Consider the following 23474-nt stretch of genomic DNA (forward strand, 5'->3'; position numbering starts at 1 on the left):
AACAAGCCTAAATCCAGAGGGAACTGGTCATTATGGCAGGACTCACTACTTGGAGGGTGAGGGTGGGGGCACAATTTAGTGTGACTACCTCACTGCTGATTCAGTACTTAAGATGGTTTAGGAAAAAGAAGAGCTAAGTAAACTTCAGAGAAATTTAAATCAACCAACCGTAAGAAAGTGATTTAGATGGTAAATCTTATGTGTTGTCCACCACAATAAAAAGACCAAAAAAAGTAGGGAGGGAGGAAGAAAGAGAAGAAAACGCAGAAAGAGAAAGAAACTCAATAGTACGGTAACGGACCCAGTTAAGGCTGGGATCCTATGAGCACCTTTCCATCTCTGGGATACTACTAAATTCTGTGCCCGGGACACTCGGCCCTCAGGGAGCAAGTTTTTGCTTAGCATGCAAGGGTGGACACACTGAAAAAGGCAGAGACACACAGGTGTTTATTCAAAGAGGCTTTAAAAGACAACACACTGAAGACCTAATTCTAGCAAGGCAGTTCTCTGAAGCTCTAAGTGAGACCCTCTCCTCAGTTCATACCTCATGTTAAGGTCTCTCTTTTGGGGGCTCTCCAGTAAGCTGAGCAGGTAGCTCAGGCAGGTATGGTAGTACCTAGGTATCCAATCATTAGGCAGTAACAGTAACAGCAGCCAGAGCTACTGAACACACATCAAATGGAGATACTCAGAACTACGCAAAGCATGTTTCATGACGTCTCCGATTTTTTCCAACAACCCTGCAGGCTTATTAGCACAATGATGTCTGTTTTGTGTAAGGGCAAAGGGAAGATTACTAACTGATGCTACGTGATGTGCCCAAGGCCATACAGCTAATGACCAAAGGAGCCTGGATCGGAACTCTCTGGCCAAAAGCTAATGTTGGTTTCGTTGAGCATTTGACGACACCCCTGGGAAGCAGACCACCAGACAAGAATTAACTACGCTTGGTCAGAAACCCTAAATGTGACAGTGTACTCAATTGCTTTGGGAGAAGATCAGGTTCTTTATAAAACTAAACACATACTTACCTGATGTCCTAGCAATCTCATTCCCAGGAATCCCAGAGAGTTGTCTAGTCCACCTCTCACTTTACAGATAAAATAATCTGTCTTGAGATTTAGAGTTGTTGTTTAATTGCTAAGTCTGTGTCCGACTCTTTTGTGACCCCATGGACTATAGCCCTCCAGACTCCTTTGTCCATGGGATTTCGCAGGCAAGAATACTGGAGTGGGTTACCATTTCCTCCTCCAAGAGTTCTTCCTAACCCAGGAACTGAACCCATGTCTCCTGCCCTGGCAGGCGAATTCTTACTAATTCTTTACCGCTGAGCTACCAGAGGAGTCAAGAGGTTTAGAGAGAAAAGGCAGTTTGTCAAGATATATTCCTAGGAAGTGGCACAGCTGGGACATCCTGGAGGGAGAAGGGAAACCCAAGACATGAGCACAATCAACCAGTGTTTAAAAGGCGGAAGTATCCCAAAAAGCAGGTATTAGTAAGCAAAAATATAAAATTTTAATCTTGCAAGTCAGTAATTCCTCAGAATTTTTTTTTTTTTAAATTTTCAAGAGACCTTCTTGGGAGCCTGGAAAAGTATCTGCTGAGGATTAAAAATATAAGACAAAAAATATTTCTTCCACGTATCTCAAGGTCAGCTGGGGGGTGGGGAGGGGAGGGAGGCAAAAGAGCATAAATGAAGTCTCTGTTTCAGTTTCCACCAAGAAGGGCACTAAATTACCCCGTTTGAAAATGGCCTTAAAAGGGACAGACGGCAGATGACTGACCACAGGAACAGTATCATTTTATATTACACTGACAGCTTAACCAGAATCACGCATCTAGGGTAACGTCAGGATGAAGCCAAGAGAGATGGATAAAACACACATCAATGTTAACTTCTAAACCACACTGACAGTAATAAAACATATTTCTTGGGCTCAAAATTAACAATCTACGCTATTCCTGGAAAAGACACTTAAAAGATCTGAATCTAGATAAATAGGTTCCCAGACAGACATCCAAGGACAAATCTCAGGTGTTCCCCTGAAGAATCACGCAAGTCCTTGAAAGTCAAAACGGACTCTAAGAAAATCATCCATGCTACAAAATGTAGAGACCCTGAAAAAACTGTGCTAAGTGAAAGAAGTCAGACACCTTGAAGACCATATATTGTCTAATTTTACTTACATCAAACGCCCAACATAGGCAAATCCATAGAGACATAAATGAAGGTATATGGAGTTGCCAGGGGTTGGGGAAAGAAAAAAGTAGTGTCTGCAACAGGCATAAGGTTCTTTTGGGGGTGATGAAAATCTTCTAGAATCAGATAGTGGTGATCTTTACACAATCCTGTGAACAAACCAAAACCACCGAATTCCATGTTTTAAATATGGGATTTATAGAAAGTGAATTATATCTCACTTAAAAAAATTCAACATAAGAATATACTGACAAGGGTCCTCACTCTTATGTTGCTAACAGGAGTATCAGTTTTTTGGTTTTTTTTGGCTGCAACACACAGCATGTGGGATCTTAGTTTCCTGACCAGGGATTGAACCCATGCTCCCTACAGTGGAAGCATGGAGTCTTAACCACTGGATCACCAAGAAGTCCCCAGTGCTAACTAGTGAAAGCCTTTTTGCAGGGGAGAGTAGCTAAAATTTTAATCATGGATATGCTTTTAAGTGAGCAATATCTCTTTGAGAACATAAACTAAGGGAAACATTGAGAAACTCCAAAGTTTATATGTAAGAACATCTGATACAGAATTGTTTTTTAATAGAGTAAAAATAAATATTCTATTTAAAAGTAAACACACGGAATTCCCTGGTAGTCCAGTGGTTAGGAACTCAGCGCTTTCACTGCCAGACTGCTTGGGTTCAGTCCCTGGTAGGGGAATCAAGACCGCACAAACCACGCAGCATGGCCAAATAAATAAATAGAACATAAATATCTTATTTGTCAATCTTTAGGAAAATGCTTAAATTAATAGCACATCCACACACAATAACACTACACAGCCATTATTACACAAAGTTTTACATGACATTTAAACATTTAAAGTTTTAAAGTTTAAAAAGTTTTAGCTGACATTTAAAGTTTTAGCTAACAACATGTGGGAAAATAAAAACATATATATATATATATAATCTAAATTTTTTAAATGCGACATCACCACTAGCTTTTTAAAATAAATTTTAGGATACATACCATCATTATGTCTGGGAGATAAGACTGTGGGCAAGTTTCACTTCTTTTTCCTAAAACTTTCTCAAAGTTATTACCTACCTGTCTTTAATTGTTTCCCATGATTAGAAGCTTTATAGGACAGTGACTTTGTGGTGTTCCCCAACATTTTTGTGGCTTATAGTAAAACTCAGTCATGTGGTTATTGGGTGAAACGAATATTTTCAATTTGAGAAAAATAAGAAAGTCTACAAAATTGTACACGAAAGCAAAAATGACAATACCCGTGAACAGAAGAAAGAAGAAAACAAACAAAATGTTAACAGTCATTTGAGGCTGTGTAAATTGTTTTTCTTTTTTAATACATAGACGACTAGATTTTCAATAATGAGAATAATACTTTCATGATGTTTGTCACAGATAAACTTTTCACATGGATGTTTAGCAGAAAAATTTTAAAGACTTGAATGATAAACAGGAAAATCTGTTTGCCAGACAATTCATGCTCCTCCAAGTCATCAGGCTTCAGAAATCAAAGGGAGACTATGAGAGGTGCCAACTCACGATGACATCTGACTGTGCGCAGGGCACGGTGCGGTCCTCACTGGGGCCAGGCAGGCCCCCGCACACCCTTCACCCACAAGCGCGTCCTCCGGCTTCTACTCGTGGTGAGCGGCCCCATGGGGCCCTGTTGCCAGTCTGCTTCAGGGCCTCCTGCATTCCCCAGGGAGAAGACGGTGTTCTGTGTGGTGGTGTTTAGTCGACTCTTTTGCAACCCCATGGACTGCAGCGTACCAGGCTCCTCCGTCCACAGGATTTTCCGGGCAAGAATACTGGAGTGGGGTGCCATTTCCTTCTCCAGGAAATCCCCCCCACCCAGGGATCGAACCCACGTCTCCTGCATTGGCAGGCAGGATTCTTCACCACTGAGCCACCAAGGAAGCCCATGCTCTACGTGCAGACTAACTTAACCTAAAGAAATCAGTTAGATATAAAAGTAAGCAGAAAAGCTTAGCTAAGTTTGAGACCTGTCTTTTTTTTTCTTTAAGTCCAAATAACAAAAATTAAAATACAAAATAAGAAGCAATCGCTCCTATTAACAAGTTGGGTCTGTGGACATTTCAGGTGGCAAACCTACTTCCCAATTAAAATTAGAATTGGCTTATATTTTTGCCTTCTCTTTCATCTGAAAGAGTATTTCTCATAGTTACCTGACTGTGGAATACAGTAAAGACGGAAAACCCCACATATCCTTGCCTTTTTATGCTGCAGTTGCACCGGGACACTCATCATTCAGCACAAAGATTTGTGCTGAGATGGCAAGACTCATCTGAGGAGGGAGAGTGTCAGTGTGTGTGTGTCCCCGCTCTGTGCTGAGTTTTTTCCCTGCATTCAGCATATTCATCTGAGGAGAGAGAGTATCAGAGAATCAGAGTGAGCGAGCAAGCGGGTGTGTATGTGTGAGAGAGAGAGAGTGTGCGTGTGTGTGTCCCCTCTGTGTTCCTTGAGTTTTACCCCTGTATTCAGCATATGTGCTCTGGGCGGTAAAGCAGCCATTTCAATCCTGTGTCTCTTCTCCCACAGTCACAGCTGGTTAGCACCAGGGGAAGAGTTCCGTTTCAGGGATCTAAGGTGGAAACCTTAGGTATGTAAGATGCAGGTGTCCAGGAGGCTCTTGGATATACTTTCCAAGAGAAATCTCTAGAAGAGTACATTGGACTGCCCAGGAAGAATGGGTAAAGAGAGAAGAGGGAACAGGGCCTATGAGGAACACTAATGCTTACGGTTCCCAGAAGGGGAAGAACCTATACACCGTGTGGGAAGGAGCATCATCAGGCCAGTGATACAGCGGGAAAAGGGCAAGAAAGTGCGGCTTCACAGACACCTGAGGATGAGAGCATTTTAGGACAGAACGCTCACAGGTGTCAAATGCTGCTGAGGAGCAGGTAAGCTAAGAACTGAAGAGTGATCAACACATCTGGTGGTGTCATTTCTACAAAACACATCCACCCCAAAACCCCTGAACCTGGTCATTCCTGGTCCCCATCTCTATTTCCACATTAAAACAGGGTACAGGGTGGTGTTGGGTTTTTATCTTACAATGTTCCAGGAATCTTAGAAAGTCAACATCTCTAAATATATCTTTAGGCGAACTCAACCTAAACCTTGTCAATTCCAGGCAGCAGTAACAAAAATGGGGCGGGGGAGCAGGCAGATTATCAAATTTAGATGCCAACAAGAAAAGAGCAAGAGAGAGGGAAACCATTTGATAAGTGCCTGTTTGTTAACAAGTGTTGTTTCTAGAAACTACGCGTTTTATTTTCAAACAACTATGGCCTTAATGGAGAAACCAAAAGTTCAAAGTGATTCAGTTCTCTAAATCTGTCCAAGTGGAATGATGTTTGCTTCATCCGAGGCTAGGGGAGGCCTCTTCTAGAATGTTTTTGTGGCATCTTCTAAACTAAGTAGGTCAACAAATACAGAAAAATAAGACTAATTTCCTTCCTGTTCCACCTGGAATTTCACTGTAGGCTTAGGCTACCAGGGCCTCTGAGCCCAGAACTTCAGCAAACCCTGGCCAACCGCACTGCCACATACCAAAGCCCAGAAAGACCAGGGCCTAGAGTCAGGAATACCGCATGTGTGGACAGGGAATGGTGCTTTTCATACACCCTAGTCACAGCTACTCTGAGTATTCAGCGCTGTTTTGATATCTGAAGGACAAAACAGATGCCAGCAATGATCATAGTAATACCTGATTTTACTAAGGACTGAGTATTCTTAAACAGATTATGTCTCTAAACAGCTCGAAGAGGAAGTATATTATGGTTCCAACTACAACTTCATCTTCTAGAGAAGCTCAGAGAGGTGAATAAGTCGCCCAAAGTCACACAGCTCGTGAGCAGTAGACTTGCCATTTGAGATCAGATTTGATGCCTGGTTTTAAGAGCCACTGCTCTTGACTCCTTCACGATGCTGCCTCACGCGCTGGATACACCAAACTTAGAATCAGAATTAGCAAGACTCTCTAAGCACCTCTACTTTATCTCCATCATCCACTGCCCAGCACCACTGTATCTCCCTAACCTTTCCCCAGAAAACTGTTAACTCTCTCCTCTTCTATCCATCTCTTTACAAATCCATTTGTTTTCCAGAACAGAATGAGAGAATACATGAAGAATCAATCAATCTAGCAGAACGTTGAAGATTAAAGAAGGGACCTCAGACTTTCCAAAACTACCCAGAAGGACCCCAAGATAAGGGTTAAAGAATATCTATTACGCACTTGGCAGCTACCAGAAGACTTACAACCTCCATCCTAAGGATGTATCTTGTTGGCACCGGGTACTGTATTTCCTTTTCCCTCCGCAAATGAGAACTTTTGATCTTTGGTCACTAAGTGTTATACAGTTTCTCCAAACTTGGAAAATTTCTCCAAAACTGTATCAGTGGTAAAAGGATGAGGTAGCTCATTAAGAAACCAGACAGTGAGTTAATGAGAAGACTATAAACTGTATCAACAGTGGAAAGAAGTTCACTGCTGTTACTTCTGCTTCTTTTCATAATGCTCAGAATACCAGCTTTGGGCTAGTTTTCCTGAGAGTGAATCCCAGTTAAATAGAGGAAGGCAATTCTCTGCAGCTATACTGACACTCGTCACCACTTTGACGTTGGCCCAAGGCCTCGTTACCAGAGCTCCCCAGACTCCTCTGGCCAGGAAGGGAGATGAGGAAATGCTATTTGCTGTTGAAACGTGGTAGTCTTTCTTCCAGGGTTTCCTACATGTAAATAGATTCAGCGTCACTTTATTCGTAGAATTAAAACTCAGCAGCTTATTTCTGTTTTTAGAAAGTTCCCTTGTGTCTGTCTCAGCTAGTGACATACTGAGCGTTATCAGTAACATGAGCTGAAAGAACCACTATGTAATATATAATTATATATTTTAATTAAAAATTGTATCTGCTTAAAAATTGTATCTACTTTTTATTCTGGTACCAACAGATAAATACCATACACGGTAAACCCTAGGATTCTAGTGAGGATGGACCTCGGAGGCCATCTAGCCCAGGCTCCCATCTCCTGGCCTCTGACACCCAAGCAAACGGCTCTCCAGCCTCTCCAGGGGCAGAGAGCTTACTGCCCACAAGGTACAGGACACAGCTGAGCAGCTCAACTTCTCAGGACGGTCTTCTTCAGCTGGAGCTATACCCTGGCCACCTGTAACTCTCCACATGTGTCCATACTCATCCTCAGATGAGACAGATAGATACAGTTAACCTCTTCTCCACAAGATCAATCTAAATCTTCCCTTCTTCAAGCTCCATCATCTTAGTCTCACCTATCATACCTCACGCAGTCAGTGTTCCTGTACAGTCAGTCACTTTGCTCTGACCTCTCAAGTATATGTTTCAGAGCACAAAATGAATTAGGGCAGTAACAAAAATGAAAATATGCTAAGGTATGTCCAAAGATCAGTTTGCAAGCCTGTGGATTGCTTTGGTGGGAAGGTTTTTTTTTTATTTTCATGCTTGGCAGCATCTTGCAGTTCAGGCATCTGTATGGCCTATCACCAGTATCTGGAAGAGAAGCAGCAGCAACTGCTCCACTTAATTAACTTGCTTCTCCACCCCACCTAACTCTTAAGTAAGAACCCTGTACTATCCATCAACACTGACTATAAGGTCTAAATGAAAACCCATCTCACTGAGGCTACATAATAGCCAGCTGACATATCAAAGGTCTTAATGTGACTGTGAAAATTCATGTTGGAATAATTTTGATAAAGAACATTTTTTTGTTTGTTTTGGCCACCTGTTGTGAAGAACTGACTCAATGGAAAAGACCCTGATGCTGGGAAAGATTGATGGCAGGAGGAGAAGGGGACGACAGAGGATGAGATGGTTGGATGGCATCACTGACTTGACGGACATGAGACTGAGCAAGCTCCGGGAGCTGGTGATGGACAAGGAAACTTGGCATGCTGCAGTTCACAGGGTCGCAAAGACTGAGCGACTGAACTGAACTGTTTTTCACTGACATGAAAGCTTACTTTAAATAGTGTTTAAAAAATTTAAATATGCAGACTGTTTTAAGAATTATAAATCTGCCCATATATCATAAATGACAATAGTTTTAGGGTTTGGGATTCTCTTCAAGTAATGTGTTCTTCTGAACAGCAGCATAATATTCCACTGGCACCGGCTATGATGTAAACACAGACCTGCCTCACAGACACTGCAGGATCAGTTCCAGACCACCACATAAAACAAGTATCATAGTGAAGTGCATCACACAGTTTTTGGCTTCTTAGTGCATATAAAAGTTATGTTAACAGTATACTGGACCCCAAAAATGAAATTAAGACGCTTACTCCTTGGAAGAAAAGTTATGACCAACCTAGATAGCAATATTCAAAAGCAGAGACATTACTTTGCCAACAAAGGGCCGTCTAGTCAAAGCTATGGTTTTTCCAGTGGTCATGTATGGATGTGAGAGTTGGACTGTGAAGAAGGCTGAGCGCCAAAGAATTGATGTTTTTGAACTGTGGTGTTGGAAAAGACTCTTGAGAGTCCCTTGGACTGCAAGGTGATCCAACCAGTCCATTCTAAAGATCAGTCCTGGCTGTTCATTGGAAGGAATGATGGTAAAGCTGAAACTCCAGTACTTCGGCCACCTCATGCGACAAGCTGACTCATTGGAAAAGACCCTGATGCTGGGAGGGATTGGGGGCAGGAGGAAAAAGGGATGACAGAGGATGAGATGGCTGGATGGCATCACCGACTCGATGGACTTGAGTTTGAGAGAACTCCGGGAGTTGGTGATGGACAGGGAGGCCTGACGTGCTGCGATTCATGAGGTCACAAAAAGTCGGACATGACTGAGTGACTGAACTGAACAGTATATTGAAGTCTATTAAAATAATATGCAATAGCATTATCTCTAAAAAAGAACAATGTACATACCTTAATTTAAAAACACTTTATTGCTAAAAAAAATGCTAACCATCATCTGAGCCTTTAGCAAGTTCTATTCCTTTTGCTGATAAACGGTCTTGCCTTGATGATGATGGCTACTGACTGATCAGGGTGCTGGCTGCTGAAGGCTGGGGTGGCTGTGGCAATTTATTAATATAAGACGACAATGAGGCTTACCACATTGATGGAGTCTTCCTTTCAGAGTTTTCGGTAGCATGCAGTGCTGTCTGACAGTGTTTTACCCACAGTACAACTTTTAAAATTGGAGTCGAGCCTCTCAAGCCCTGCCGCTGTTTTATCAACTAAGTGTGCAATATTCTAAATCCTTTGTTGCCATTTCAAACCTTCTTCACCGGGAGCAGTTTTCATCTCAAATCACTTTTTTTGCTCATCATAAGAAGCAACTCCTCATTTGTTCAGTTTTATCATGAGATTGCAGCAATTCAGTCCCTTCTTCAGGCTCCACTTCTAGTTCTCCACCACAGTTACAGTTATTTCCTCCACTAAAGTCTTGAACCCCTCAAAGTCACCCATGAAGGTTGGAATCAACTTCTCCTAAATCCCTGTTAATGTTGACATTTTGACCTCTTCCTGTGAATCACAAATGTTCTTCACAGTATCTAGAATGGTGAATCCTCTCCAGAAGGCTTTCAATTTGCTTTGTCCAGATCCATCAGAGGAATCGCTATCGATGGCAGCTACGGCCTTACAAAATACATGTCCTAAATAATAAGATTTGAAAGTCAAATTACTTCTCGATCCAAAGGCTGCAGAATGGATGCTGTGTTAGCAGACCTGAAAATACCATTAATCTCGCCATACAACTCCATCAGAGAGCTCTGGAGTGACCATGGGCGTTGTCAACGAGCAGTCATTTTTTTCTGAGCAGCAGGACTCAACAGTAAACTATGCTGTAAACACATGTGCTGTCATCCAGGCTACGTAATTTTCATTTAGAGACTATAGGCAGAGTAGATTTAGCTCAATTTTTAAGGGCCCTAGTAGTTTCAGGATGGCACATGAGCACTGGCTTCAACTTCAAGTCACCAGCTGAATTAGCCCCTAACAAGAGAGTCAGCCTGTCTTTTGAAGCTTTGAAGACAGGCACTGACTTCTCCTCTCTAGCAATGGAAGTCCTAAAAGGCATCTTCTTCCAATGAAGGCTGACTTGTCTAAACTGAAAATCTGTCGTGTGGCGTAGTCACCTTCACGGATCGCATGAGCTAGATCTGCGTAACTTGCTGCAGCTTCTGTATCTGCACTCGCCGCTTCACCTTGCATTCTTATGTTACGGAGATGGCTTCTCTCCTTAAACCTCATAAGCCAACCTCTGCTAGCTTTGTACTTTTCTTGGGCACTTGCCTCACCTCTGTCAGCCTTCACAGAATTGAAGAGAGTTAGGGCTTTGCTGTGGATGAAGCTCTGACTCAAGGGAATGCTGTGGTTTGCTTGACCTTCCACCTAGACCACTAAAACTTCCTCCACACCAGCTATAAGCCTGCTGTGCGCTCATCACTGATGTGGTCACTGGAGCGGCACCTTTAATTTCCTTCAAGAACTCTTCCTTTACATTCACAACCTGGCTAACTTAAGCATAGGAGGCCTTGATTTTAGCCTGTCTCTACTTCCCATGTGCCTGCTTCACTAAACTTAATCACCTTTAGCTTTTGATTGAAAATGAAAGCCAAGCAACTCTTCCTTTCACCTGAACACCTAGAGGCTGCTGTAGGGTTATTAAGTGGCCTAATTTCCATATTGCTGCACCTCAAGGAATGGCTGTTTCTTGGGTTCAGAAGCCAGAGGAGAAGGTGAACGGTGGAGGAACAGCCACTCAGTGGAGCAGTGAGCACACACACATTCATCCATGAAGTTCACTGTCTCACATGGGTGCAGTTCCTGGCACCCCAAAACAATTACAATAGTAACACAAAGATCATGGATCTCAGATCACCATAACAAATAAAATAGCAATGAAAAGGCCTGAAATATTGACAGAATTACCAAAACGTGACACCGAGACGTGAAGTGAGCAAATGCTATTTGAAAAATGGCCCTGTTAGACTTGCTCAAGGCAGGGGTGCCACAAACATTCCATTAAAAAAAAAAAAAAAGCAGTGTCTGTGACAGTAAAATGAAGCCTTCCTATAGTCCCCTTTTTAATGAACACGTAAGTTCTTTTCCATTTTTGCTCTTATAAACAAAGCAGCCATGAAGCCGTACACACAGTTTTGCACACTTGTCTGAGTATACCCATAGCAGAAAATTCTGGCAGATGGAACTGCATGGTCTGCAGTGTTTGTCTGCTAACTTTTGACTCTAAAGAGCTAGGACAGGAAGAAATCAGGAGTGTAGACAGCCTTTAGGCAGCAGATGAGTCAATTATTTCCTAGAACAGGCTGTTTTAGTTTGGTTTCACAAGGACCTATCTGCTGGAGACAGAACAGAGGGTCGTCCTTGGAACCATATCCCTAGACCACCCTGTATTCGACTACTGAGTGCTCTATAGAAGCAGAGAGGAAAGTAGGTGGTCCCACCCAACCTCTGTGCACGGGTTCCAGCTGAAGAGCAGAGACTCAGACCTCCCCGGTTGCCTGGTTGTCATCAATTCTGTACAAGGAAAACCAGCCCAATTCCAGGATATCGAAGCTGGTCCCCTCATCTCACCTCCCTGGGCCTCACTGGTTTAGGTCTCTGGGTTGCTCTGAATAGGGAACCACCTGGAACACAGAACTATGATACCAACTGAGGAAAAAGATCTTAGCAGGATGGGTCACAGGGGCCAAATGTTTTATCAACTCCTCTCCCCTTCAGGAAACCAAACAGTGCCAAATTGTTGAGAGGTTCACTATTTTCTGCAGGAGAAAACTTCCGCAGATCATGATAAATAGGAGGTCTGTGAGAAAATGCTTTCAGTTTAACTGAACATCGAAAATAATAAATACATAAACTGGAAAGAAGTGAGCACTTCTCTCTTTATAAAAACTTGGTAAGCTATTCCCGGGGGCGGGAGAGGGGGAGAAACATCTCTTTTTCACATAGCTTATTTTGAGTCATTCTGATTTACAGTCTTCATTACGGTTATTCTATATGGAGCTGACCTGAGCACACTACAAATCTATATATTAAGTCCTTCAGGACAGAGCTCTCAGTTACCATGTGGAGAATGGAAAACACAGGAATCAGGGTAACCACCAGAGGCTGAGAGAGAAGCCACAACTGCCAGCATCTCCTCTTGTTTAAAGAAAAAAAAAAGCAAAGCACCAGTATGAGCTGGATTCACTCACTTAAAAGATAGGTGATCTCTTACCTGCTTCTCTTTCTTCTGTATTTTCATTATCATCTATTAAAGGCAATTATTTTATTTCTGTAAAACACAAAAAAGGCAAAAATTATGTTAAAATCCACAATAAAACATTTCAGATTATCTCAACATTAGCTGTGGCCCATGAGGAAAACAGAGAATGGAGGATTACTTCCCCAGAACATTTACGATCAGCAATCTTCCAGCCTGACACTCCTGAGAGCCCTGTGCACTGGCCTAAGCCTACCTACTCCCATCCTGAGCCCTCAGTTTTTGCTCTAGATGCACCAGAGTCAAAAAGATACTGTCTTCGTAAATAAAACAAGTTATAAGAGATGCTGGCGCATTAAATCAAAGGGAACTAAAAGAGGAACCGAAAATAATGCCATGAGTATATTTGGGGGGTGTGGAGGGGGGCTAGAACTAATAAGCAAAGCCCTCATTTTTGGGGGGAAGAAAATTAGTAAATAATATCTATAACTGATATATCAAGAAACAGAAATATGCGCAATAAAAGAGAGAGTTAAAGGACTTCCTTGGCTAAGACTCCATGCTTCCAGTGCAGGGGGCCCAGGTTCGATTCCTAGTCAGGGAACTAGACTCCACGTGCCACAATTAAAACCAGTGCAGCCAAATAAAAATAAATATTTTTAAAAGAGAAAGAGCTGAAAGTTAAAACTGGTTCTTCTGAAGGATAGAGGAGCTGGTATAAGACAGGACAGGGCACTCCTGCACTTCATCATATGCTGTCCTACATTACTTGATGTTTCAAACCATGTGCATTTTAAACTGACAAAATAAATTCTATTTCAATATTCCATAATTTTTTCCTAATGATTTTATTATACCCACTATTATTATATGCATTTTATTATACCCATTCCCAGGCTCCAACCACAAAGCCCATGACGACACTGAGCTTCTCATAAATGTCTTTTGAGCAGCACAGCCACAAGACTCCAGCAACTGGCTTGAGAGGTCTGGAAGTGCTCTGGGGCATCCAAGGGACAGAAGGACCTCTGTTCTAGGAAACCCAGAATGGAGGGCTGCCTGAGTCACCCACTCTCATCTCCCCCAAAGACAAACAATGGAAAGATCATAGTATATATATATTGGCTTCTGGTTCTAGTCTGGATGTAGACACCAATTCATATGCATTGTTAACCTTGATTTCCTGGACATCCCACAGAGCTAGGAACCCATCCCAGAGACGCACGATTATCCTAACGATACACTTACTTCTCACATGCAAGTGAATGTGGTATGTGCAGGCGTCAAAGAGAACTTTTAGATTAATCCAAGGCAGTCTCACCTAAGTGGGCTCAGGGTGTGTTTGATGCAAATGAGAAAAATGAAGGCCTTGGGATTTCAATCATCTGTGGGAACCACAATTACAGTTTAAAGTCTGTCAATTTAGGGTTTTCTTTTCCTCCAAGAGTCAGAAGCATTTTCTATTCAAAGGAGCATAATATGTTACCAGGCTACTGCTGCTTTCAAAGAGCACAGCATCCATGGAAGCAACAAGTGGCGAAGTGGGCACAGGCAGGCCCTAGACTAGGGGGCAAAGAGAGGGCAGCAGAGAAGAACTGGCCAAGTCAGGAAAAGGGAAAACCAAGTCAGTAAATGTGCTTTGAAGGGTCAGTGTGAGGACTAATATTTGATGAAACAACGAACTTTCCTCAAGAAAACCATAAATTCCTGAGAAATGGCAAGGTAAGGGCTCTGAAATCAGGGCAGTTCAGAGAATCTTACCCTCTGGACTTCAATACAGTGGAGTTGACTCTAGGTCAACTATGTTAGCACAAAAGTCTATCTCCTTTATCTTTCAATTTTGAGTTATCAGACCCCAGAAAACCAACATTCTCAACCATCACAAACTGCCACAAATTCTGAAATGAAGAAGGAAGTTTGCGAAATAAACTCTAGCTAATAAAAAGGGATATTATCAATAACCAGACATGCAACTCAAATAAAATTCTACCCAACAAAATGAAATCAACTGCTTACAAAATGCAGAGAAAGTCTAGTGCCAAGAAAAATCACCTTTTACTATATATAAAAAAAATCAAGTATAATGCAGTAGAGACATCAAAAAACACAATTTCTGATTAAGGTCCACAAACCAGCATGCAAATGAACAGGGCCCCAACACTGCCTGCAACGTGGGGAAAACAGGTCCAACTGATCGTCACTGTTGGCAGGTTCATTGTCTCCAGCTTTCTGAAAGCACTCAGGCAACGTGCCACCTAGATCTATGGACTGCGGTGGTTCCACTTTCAGGAATCCACCCCAAGGCAATCAGCCAGTAGGAAATCAAGCTGAGAAGAAGCTCAGGGATGGGTTGGGAGGCAGTGTGGAAACGCTGTCACAGCAGAGCTCAGCCACCGCAGAGGGCCACTGTTCCCTGGGTCCCGTCAAAGGGCCTGGGAAGATCAGAGGCGGCCGATGAGCACAAGCTAGAAAGACTGGGAAGGTGTGGGGCTGACCCAAGTAAGGCGAGAATGTGGTTACTCAGCAGGGAGAAGGCTTGGAGGAAAAGAGCTGGGTGAAAGATCCTAAACCAAATCTCACCAGGTGTTCACACGCGAGACACCTGCACCCTCGGGGATTTTCACGCCGAGCAGATAAACCCACTCCATTCCCCGAAAGAGACAATGTGTGTGAAATCCAAGCGCGTCCCAGTGATGCTGCTATGACAGTAACTGCTTCAGGGACCTCCCTGGTGGTCCAGGGGTTAAGACTTCACCTTCCAATGGAGGGGGTGCAGGCTGGACCCCTGGGATCCCTGGGATCCCTGGTCGGGGAACTAAGATCCCACATGCCAAGGAAAGAACTGCTCTCATTCACTGAAAGCAGGTCTTTGGCCAACCTTGCATTGTGACTGTGAAATCATTTCTAGTACCCGGATGGACTGCCACACACCAGCATGTGGGTACTTCACAAGATAGCGGCTGTCATCAACAGCATCAATTTGGTGTTCAATAAGCATGTATTGACTTTTATTTCTCCAAATACCATCTAGTAGTTTACTAGGCATTCTCTCTGAGGTTTTCTCTACCTTTTTCCTCTTTGATGGCACGTGTTTAAAAAACACAAAACTACCTAATCTTTTTGTGCAGCTGAATTTTATGCAGCAGGAATAGCGAACGAGATATACGCTAAAGCAGGTACTTCTGCACAACACTGGAAACAGTTTCACAGCCTCTGCTGCCGTGCTGACATCACCCAAAAGTTGTGATTAGATAGATCCTTTAGGTTCAATAAAGTGCAAATTAAAACAGTAATTTCAGAGTCCCACAATTTAATTAGAAGCATAATACAAATATATTCTGAAACTCCTGTGTGGACAAACCAGGAAACTTGTCAAGAGAGTGTATTAAAAAAGAATTTTAAAAAAGTGTATAACTGGGGCTTCCCTGGTGGCCCAGAGGTTGAGACTTCGTACTTCCACTGTTGGAGGGCATGGGTTCATTCTCTGGCTGGGGGCCTAGATTCCACATGCCTTGCAGCACCGCAAAAAAAAAATAAAATAAATAAAAATTTAAAAGTATGTAACTTTTGAATGACATGAAAACTGGGAGAACTCCTCAATGCATTTCACTGCTCATTTATGAAAGCAGTATTTAATTACCTTCACAAGAAAGTTAGCTGTTAATAATATAAAAAGTAAACAATATAAATATTCCCATTCCTTCTTAACACTCACAGCAAAGCTTACATTAAGAAAAATGGGTGCAGGTTCATTAAGAACATTCTGAAATGTATGACTTTTTCTCTCTCCACTTCAACAATTCTGCCCCAGCGCCATCTCCCAAGCTCCTCCGTGCGGTCAGCCTTTGTCCCCTCACCTACGGAAAGGCTGACAGCGCCCACCTCAGAGCGCACACAAGCCTTCTGGCAGCCTTCGGTGTCACCTGTCCTGGGCTTCCCTCCAGGGCAGGGGAAGGAAGGCGGCCCCCCTCTCCAGAGGACAACTAGCCTTCCGTCGGCACTTGGGGTCCATCCTCTCCTGCTTCGCAGCCACCTCAGCCTCGGGATCACTTCGCAGCCGGTCTCTCCTCATTTCGCTCCGGTTTCCCCTCAGATGCCACTTGCCACCAGAGTCTTCCTTAACCCCCTACTCCCCCCAACCCCTGTCCCCACTCTCTCTTCTCTCACCCTAATTTAGCTTCTTTTTCTGGCATTTGTTACTACCTGACGTTGATGACGAACTTATTACCTGTGAGATGCACACACACGAGTGTAAGCTCTGTTTTGTTCATGTTGTACTTCCTGAGTCTGAAAAAGCAACGGGCTCATAACGGGGACTCAATCAACGTGTGTTCCATGAAGAATCACTTCCTTCTCTCTGCAGACGAACAGGCTCAACTCCACCTCAGAACAGTAACCATACTAACAAATCCCACACCTGAATCATCACTTCCTTCCGTATTACTTCCCTAGAGCTCCTCTTGGCAATGACTCCCTAGTTAACAAGTCCAAGGCCTTATCCTGAGTTTCTTGCAGCACTGTAAGCTACAGACCATCTTCTCCTCTTAAAATGCTCATCTTGCTGGTCTCCTGGAGGCCATTCTCTCCAGCTTTCCCTCCTACCACAGGCTTCCAAAGCCTGCAGGCTTCCTCCCTAGGCTCCTCACATTACAAGGCCCAACTCTTAAATGTCAGTGTCCTCGTGGCTAAACACTCTTAAGTTTGAACAACTTCACGTGGCAATGTTAATCACATCACTCTAAAACAAGACGGAGTCAATGATGTGTTATAAGTTCTCCACGGGCTCTGAGTTCTCCACTCAACTCCCAGACTCCACCTCAGCCACTCAGTCCTGTCCGACTCTGCAACCCCGTGGCCTATAGACCACCAGGCTTCTCTGTTCATGGGATTCTCCAGGCAAGAATACTGGAGTCGGGTGACATTTCCCAAATCCAAGTCCTCCTGACCTCTAAGTGGACTTATCCATTCATATCCTGGCCAGTTCCAATCAGGGATTCCACAGATACCCCCAAATCCCACAACTCTTCCAAAATAAAACTCAATGCTGCCTTACACACACATACACACCTGCTTCTATCACACACACACACACCCCTATGTCTCTCACTGGAGGTCAGAGACACACACACACCTATGTCTCTCACTGGAGGTCAGAGTCCCACAGCCTGCCACCCAGCCCAGAGTCCAGTTGTCCTAAATTCCTTCCCTCCCCTTCCCTAACTCCTTCCTCTTTCCTGAATCCTGAGGATCTTCCCCAGTCCACTTTGGGTTGGGGGTGTTTTTCACCTGACCCAGCCTCCTAAGTGTCTCTATTCGTAAGTGCCTTCCACCCTCATACCATTACCCTCATTGCACCAAGTGTGTGTTTTCCTAAAGTATCTGCCAAATCAGATCATTATCTCTGCAGTGTCTTCAGAAAAGAAACCACTCTTCCCGTCACAGAGCCCTGCACAAGGGAGCCAGCCTCTAGTCCGCGTCTGCTGCTCCAACATTACCTTTCACCATTTAGCCAACTGTTCTGAACACGAAGTTCAGGCTGTACCTCCTTCCACTTCATGCTCTTATCCTTCAAAACTCAACGCTGTGTGTCATGTTCTCTGGGATGCTGTGCCTGACTTCCCTAAGCCCCGAAAACACCTCTGAGGAGCGCTAAGCCCCAGCAGCTACGCCACCATGGTATCGTCTTTCCCCCATATCTGCGAGCCATCAGCTCCGTGCCTCTGCACCCTCCAGGAAGGGACTGTGTCCTGCAGCGTTTGGCTCAGTGCCTGACATCTGGGCTCATAAAGGATTACCTGTGGAGTAAGGGAGTGAATATATAGGAAAGCGATGTTTACAGCAAAGGCTTTGAGCTCCTACCTTCTTTATCATAACTGGTGGCCTTTCTTTTTCCTTTCCTGTTTACTGTTCTTTTACGTCCAATCAAATTTCTTAGCACTCATCATTCATGCTTTTTCAAAGTAATACATGTACTTAGCTTAAGAATTCAATAATATGCAATTTAAAACAAAACATATTCCCCTGACTCTACTCCTCCCCATCCTGACTCACTCTCCCAGAGGTAATCTTTTGATCTACAGCTCTTCCTTCTGCCTCGTTTCAAAATATTTCTTAAAAACAGTGATTACAAAATTAACAATAAAAATCATTAGGGTAATCTCAATAGATGCAGAAAAAGCTTTCGACAAAATTCAACATCCATTCATGATAAAAATAACTCTCAACAAAGTGGGCCCAGAGGGAACATACCTCAATGTAATAAAGGTCATATATGACAACCCATGGGGCTTCCTCAATGGCTCAGTGGTAAAGAAGCCGCCTGCAATGCAGGAGACACAGGAGGTGCGGGTTCAATCCCTGAGTCGGGAAGATCCCTTGGAGGAGGAGCAAATGGCAAGCCACTCCAGTATTCTTGCCTGAAACATCCCATGGACAGAGGAGTCTGGCAGGCTGCAGTCCAAAGGGTCACAAAGAGCCAGACAAGACTGATCAACTGAGTGCAATGACAAACCCACAGCTAATACCACCCTCAACAGTGAGAAGCTTTTCTTCTTAGGTCATGAACAAGACAAGAATGCCCACTCTCACCACTTTAGTATTGGAGATCCTAGCCAGGGCAATCAGACTAGAAAAAGAAATAAAAGGCATCCAAACTGGAAAGTAAAACCATCACTATCTGAAGATGACCTGATGCTTTATAAAGAAAACACTATCGACTCTGACAAAAACCCATCAGAACTAGTAAATGAATTCAGTGAAGTTGCAGGATATAAAATTAATAATAGAACTATGTAGCATTTCTATACACTAATAATGATCTCTCAGAAAAAGAAATTAAGAAAACATTTGCAACTCCAATCAAAAAGAGTAAAATACCTAGGAATAAACTGAACAAAGAAGCTGAAAGACCTGTAGTTTGAGGCTATCAGACACGGATAAAAGAAACTGAAAACAACACAAATAGATAGAAAGAAACACTGTGTTCACAAGTTGGAAGAAGTAATACTGTTAAAATGATCATACTACCCAAAGCAACCTACAGAGTCAATGCAATCCCTATCAAAATACCAATGGCATTTTTCACAGAGCTAGAGAGAAGAAATAATCCTAAAATTTGTGTGGAACCAAAAAAGACCCCAAATATCCAAAGCTATCCTGAGAAACAAGAAGAAAGATGAAAGCATCACACTCCCTGATTCTGAACCATACACCCGAAACTGACACAATACTGTCCGTCAACTAAGCTTCAGTATCAGTAAAAACAGGTAAGATTTCTAAGACATACACTAATACTGCTATCAGGCCTTTTTACGATTTTAAACATGATTCTATCAGTTTCTTCCTATAAAACAGGAGATGGCAAATATTTTTATAAAATACCAGATAATAAATATTTTAGGTTTTGCAGACCACACAGTCACTGTTGCAACTGTTCAATTTTGCCACTGCAGCATGAAAACAGCCACAGACAACATGCAAACGTATGGGTTTATATTTCAAAGAAACAACAAAAGCACGAAAACCCCCTACTACAGAAGATGAACTGTATCTTCCTGGTATAGTTATTATTAAATCAATATTCATTTCACAGCTAAGATATGAACTATACTGTGCTAAAGTTTTCTTTTTTTGTGTAATCTTTCCCCCTAAATGGCAATCCACTCCAGCACTCTTGCCTGGAAAATCCCATGGACGGAGGAGCCTGATAGGCTACAGTCCATGGGGTCGCACAGAGTTGGACATGACTTGAGCGACTTCATTTTCACTTTCCCCCTAAAGACAGCTGCTGCTTAGTCGCTTCAGTCGTGTCCGACTTTGTGCGACCCCATAGACGGCAGCCCACCAGGCTCCCCCGTCCCTGGGATTCTCCAGGCAAGAACACTGGAGTGGGTTGCCATTTCCCTCTCCAGTGCATGAAAGTGAAAAGTGAAAGGGAAGTCGCTCAGTCATGTCCGACTCTTCGAGACCCCATGGACTGCAGCCTACCAGGCTCCTCCGTCCATGGGATTTTCCAGGCAAGAGTACTGGAGTGGGGTGCCACTGCCTTCTTAGCTAAAGACAGCAAGTACCTTTAAATTTTAAAATGTGCTTTGTTCTCTGAGTCACTAACTTACCTAAAAATGCTCCCCCAAAACTTTAAAAGTAGGATTCCTCTCATTCTAGGTTCATTTCTTCCCCCTCGTACCATTCTATCTGAAGTCTCAGAGCGCTCTTCAGTCCGCTTCAAAGCCACCTCACCTTACTGGGGCCTCTCACCTCCATCCTCCTGGGGACTCATTGTCTGTGTCACTCTTAAGAGTGGACGTCCAGGTTTCTTTCTTCTCTCTGACGGTTTACTCTCTCATTCTGGTGAATCACAGTGTCCACTAAGTCACTAGGAAATATAAGTTCTGAGACCTTCGTGTCTGACTGTGCTCATAGTCCATCTTGACGGCTTGGAGGGCAGCAAATCCCAAGTTGGGGACAGAATTCTTCTCAGAATTTCAAGAACATTTCACCATAGTCCTGTTCCTTCCAAAGCCTGTTAAGGAATCTGAACCACTGAGATGGCTAATCCCTTATCTGAAACCTCTCTTCCTTCACAGAAAGCTTTTAGTCGAAGGGAGCATCTTTTCATAATGATGCACCTTGGGGCTATTTTTATCCATGAGGTTGGACACCTGGTGAATTCTTTCACATGCTGGAAACTCCTGTCTCAGTTCTGAGAAATACTCTTGAATTACTTCCTCATAATTTCCTCCCTATTGTTTTCTTGTAATAGAACTCCTATTATTGTATTTGAATGACAGACCTTCTGGGCTATACCTCTAATTTTCTCATTAAAAATTTTTTTTGGTCTCTTTGTGATCTGCTTTCTGGGAGCTTTCCCCACCTTTCTTCTTATTTAGTTATGTATTTTTAAATAGCTAACAAGTTTACCATTCAATAATTCTTTTTTTTTTCCCCAGTAACCCACAATGGAAGGCCATTCAATGACAAACAGTGGTACTTTCCTTTCAAAGACTCTATGATCTAGTAAAAGAATTTCACCCAACCAGAAAACTCAACCTGGAGTGAGAAAATGCTTCTGTACCAACTTTAAGTATTTTCTATATTTTCAAGGCTCTGAATGAGTTTTTCCCTCCATCAAAGATGTCACAGCACACACACACACACACACACAATTAGGATTTTGATTCATATACATAAATTTTTTGATACCTGAAAGTTTTTTTTTTTTTTTTTTGAACATAGAGAATTTGTAAATTAGATCTGTTTTGGGGGAAACACACAAAATTTACAAATTAGACTTATTTCGGTTACCTTTTGTATATAGTTTAGGACTTTCTAGGTGGCTCAGTGGTAAAGAAATTCATCTGTCAATTCAGGAGACGCAGGAGATGTGAGTCTGATCCCTGGGTTGGGAAGATCTCCTGGAGGAGGAAACGGCAACCCGCTCCAGTATCCTTGCTGGGAAAACCCATGGACAGAGGAACCTGGCAGGCTACGATTGAGCTTGCACACGCACATACAGTTTAGGCTAGAGCTAATCTCTAAGGGGTGATCTGTGATGCTCTTCACAACAGGCTGGAAAGAACATAGCATCTCATGCCTACAAGTCAAAAGCATTCACATCCCTCCAGGTTACAAGAGGACCGTGAGGACGGGGACTCTATCTATTTGGAATACTGCTATGTACCTAATTCCTAGCACAGTATTTTGTGAATGAGTGAATCTGTGAATATTACACAGGATTTATCAATGGTGCGTCAAAAAAGAAGGATCATATCTATGTAAGGGAAATAAACCAGGCACAGACTAAAAACACCTTCTCTCCAAAAATGCAGATGCCTAACTTGAAATATCTGTCCACAATACTAGGGAGAAGGCCTTAGCACTGCCACAATTTCCAAACTGAGGTAGCTCTTTGTTTTGCTGGCTTGAAAGTACAATTACCGCCTCCAATATTAACTTAAGATGTTTTGCCCCTCAAAAATTGTTTTAAACACTCAATGCATTATACTAAAAGCTTTGTTACCCTCCATGTGGGTGATGCAAGCCAAAAAGCAAATGAAGAGTACTGACTTTAATCTCTGTCTGTGAGAGAAGGCATAATCAGCAGTAAGAGCAATAATCTTCTAGAAAACTCTTGTTATTGGATCAAGAGTATTAGAAATGTCCATTTTGAGAGGCTTCCTGTTGGTCAACTACAAAATAACAAGGCTTTAAACTCATTACTATTGACTTCAACAAATGTCTACCACCGCCACGAAAGTCAAAGTGAAGTCGCTCAGTCGTGTCCAACTCTGCGACCCGGTGGACTGTAGCCCACCAGGCTCCTCCATCCATGGGATTTTCCAGCAAGAGTACTGGAGTGGGGAGCCATTTCCTTCTCCAGGAGATCTTCCTGACCCAGGGATTGAACCCGAGTTACCCGCATTGTAGGCAGACACTCTACCATCTGAGCCACCGCCTGATCAACCACTGCCATAATTCCTTATTATAATCTGCTGTGTCTAACGGACGGTTGCTGTTGTTTAGTCACGAAGTCCTGCCTGACTCTGTCACAACCCCATGGACTGTAGCCCACCAGGCTCCTCTGTCTGTGGAATTTCCCAGGTAAGAATACTAGAATGGATTGCCATTTCCTTCTCCAGGGGATCTTCCCCAACCCAGGGATCGAACCCGAGTTTCCTACGTTGCAGACAGATTCTTAACCACTGAGCCACTAGGGAAGCCCATCTAGACGGCATGTGCTAAGTGTGCTAAGTCATCTCAGTCGTGTCCAGCTCTGTGGACCCTCTGGACTGTGACGCACCAGGCTTCTCTGTCTGGGATTCTCCAGGCAGGAATACTGGAGGGGTTTGCCATGCCCTCCTCCAGGGATCAAACTCACGCCTCTTCCATCTTCTGCGTTGCAGGTGGGATCTTTACCACTAGAGCCACCTGGGAAGCCCCAGTGGCATAGAGGGGGAAGCACTGGGAAGCCTTAATGGTATAAAGGTGTATAAAGGTATAAAGAAGCCCTCTACGGAGAAGGA

General features: G+C 43.1%; 1 protein-coding gene across 1 annotated transcript in view; it reads right to left on the reverse strand.

Annotated features, from left to right (window-relative positions):
* Window positions 1-16525, reverse strand: part of CHD6 (chromodomain helicase DNA binding protein 6) — a 150104-nt gene extending 133579 nt beyond the window's left edge. The window contains exon 1 of the mRNA XM_068986821.1: window positions 16442-16525. Within this exon, the coding sequence (XP_068842922.1) occupies window positions 16442-16525 (84 nt within the window). The remainder of the gene's footprint in view (window positions 1-16441) is intronic.
* Window positions 16526-23474: the final 6949 nt, after the last annotated feature.

Source organism: Capricornis sumatraensis, chromosome 15, assembly GCF_032405125.1.
Source record: "Capricornis sumatraensis isolate serow.1 chromosome 15, serow.2, whole genome shotgun sequence".
NCBI lineage: Eukaryota > Metazoa > Chordata > Mammalia > Artiodactyla > Bovidae > Capricornis > Capricornis sumatraensis.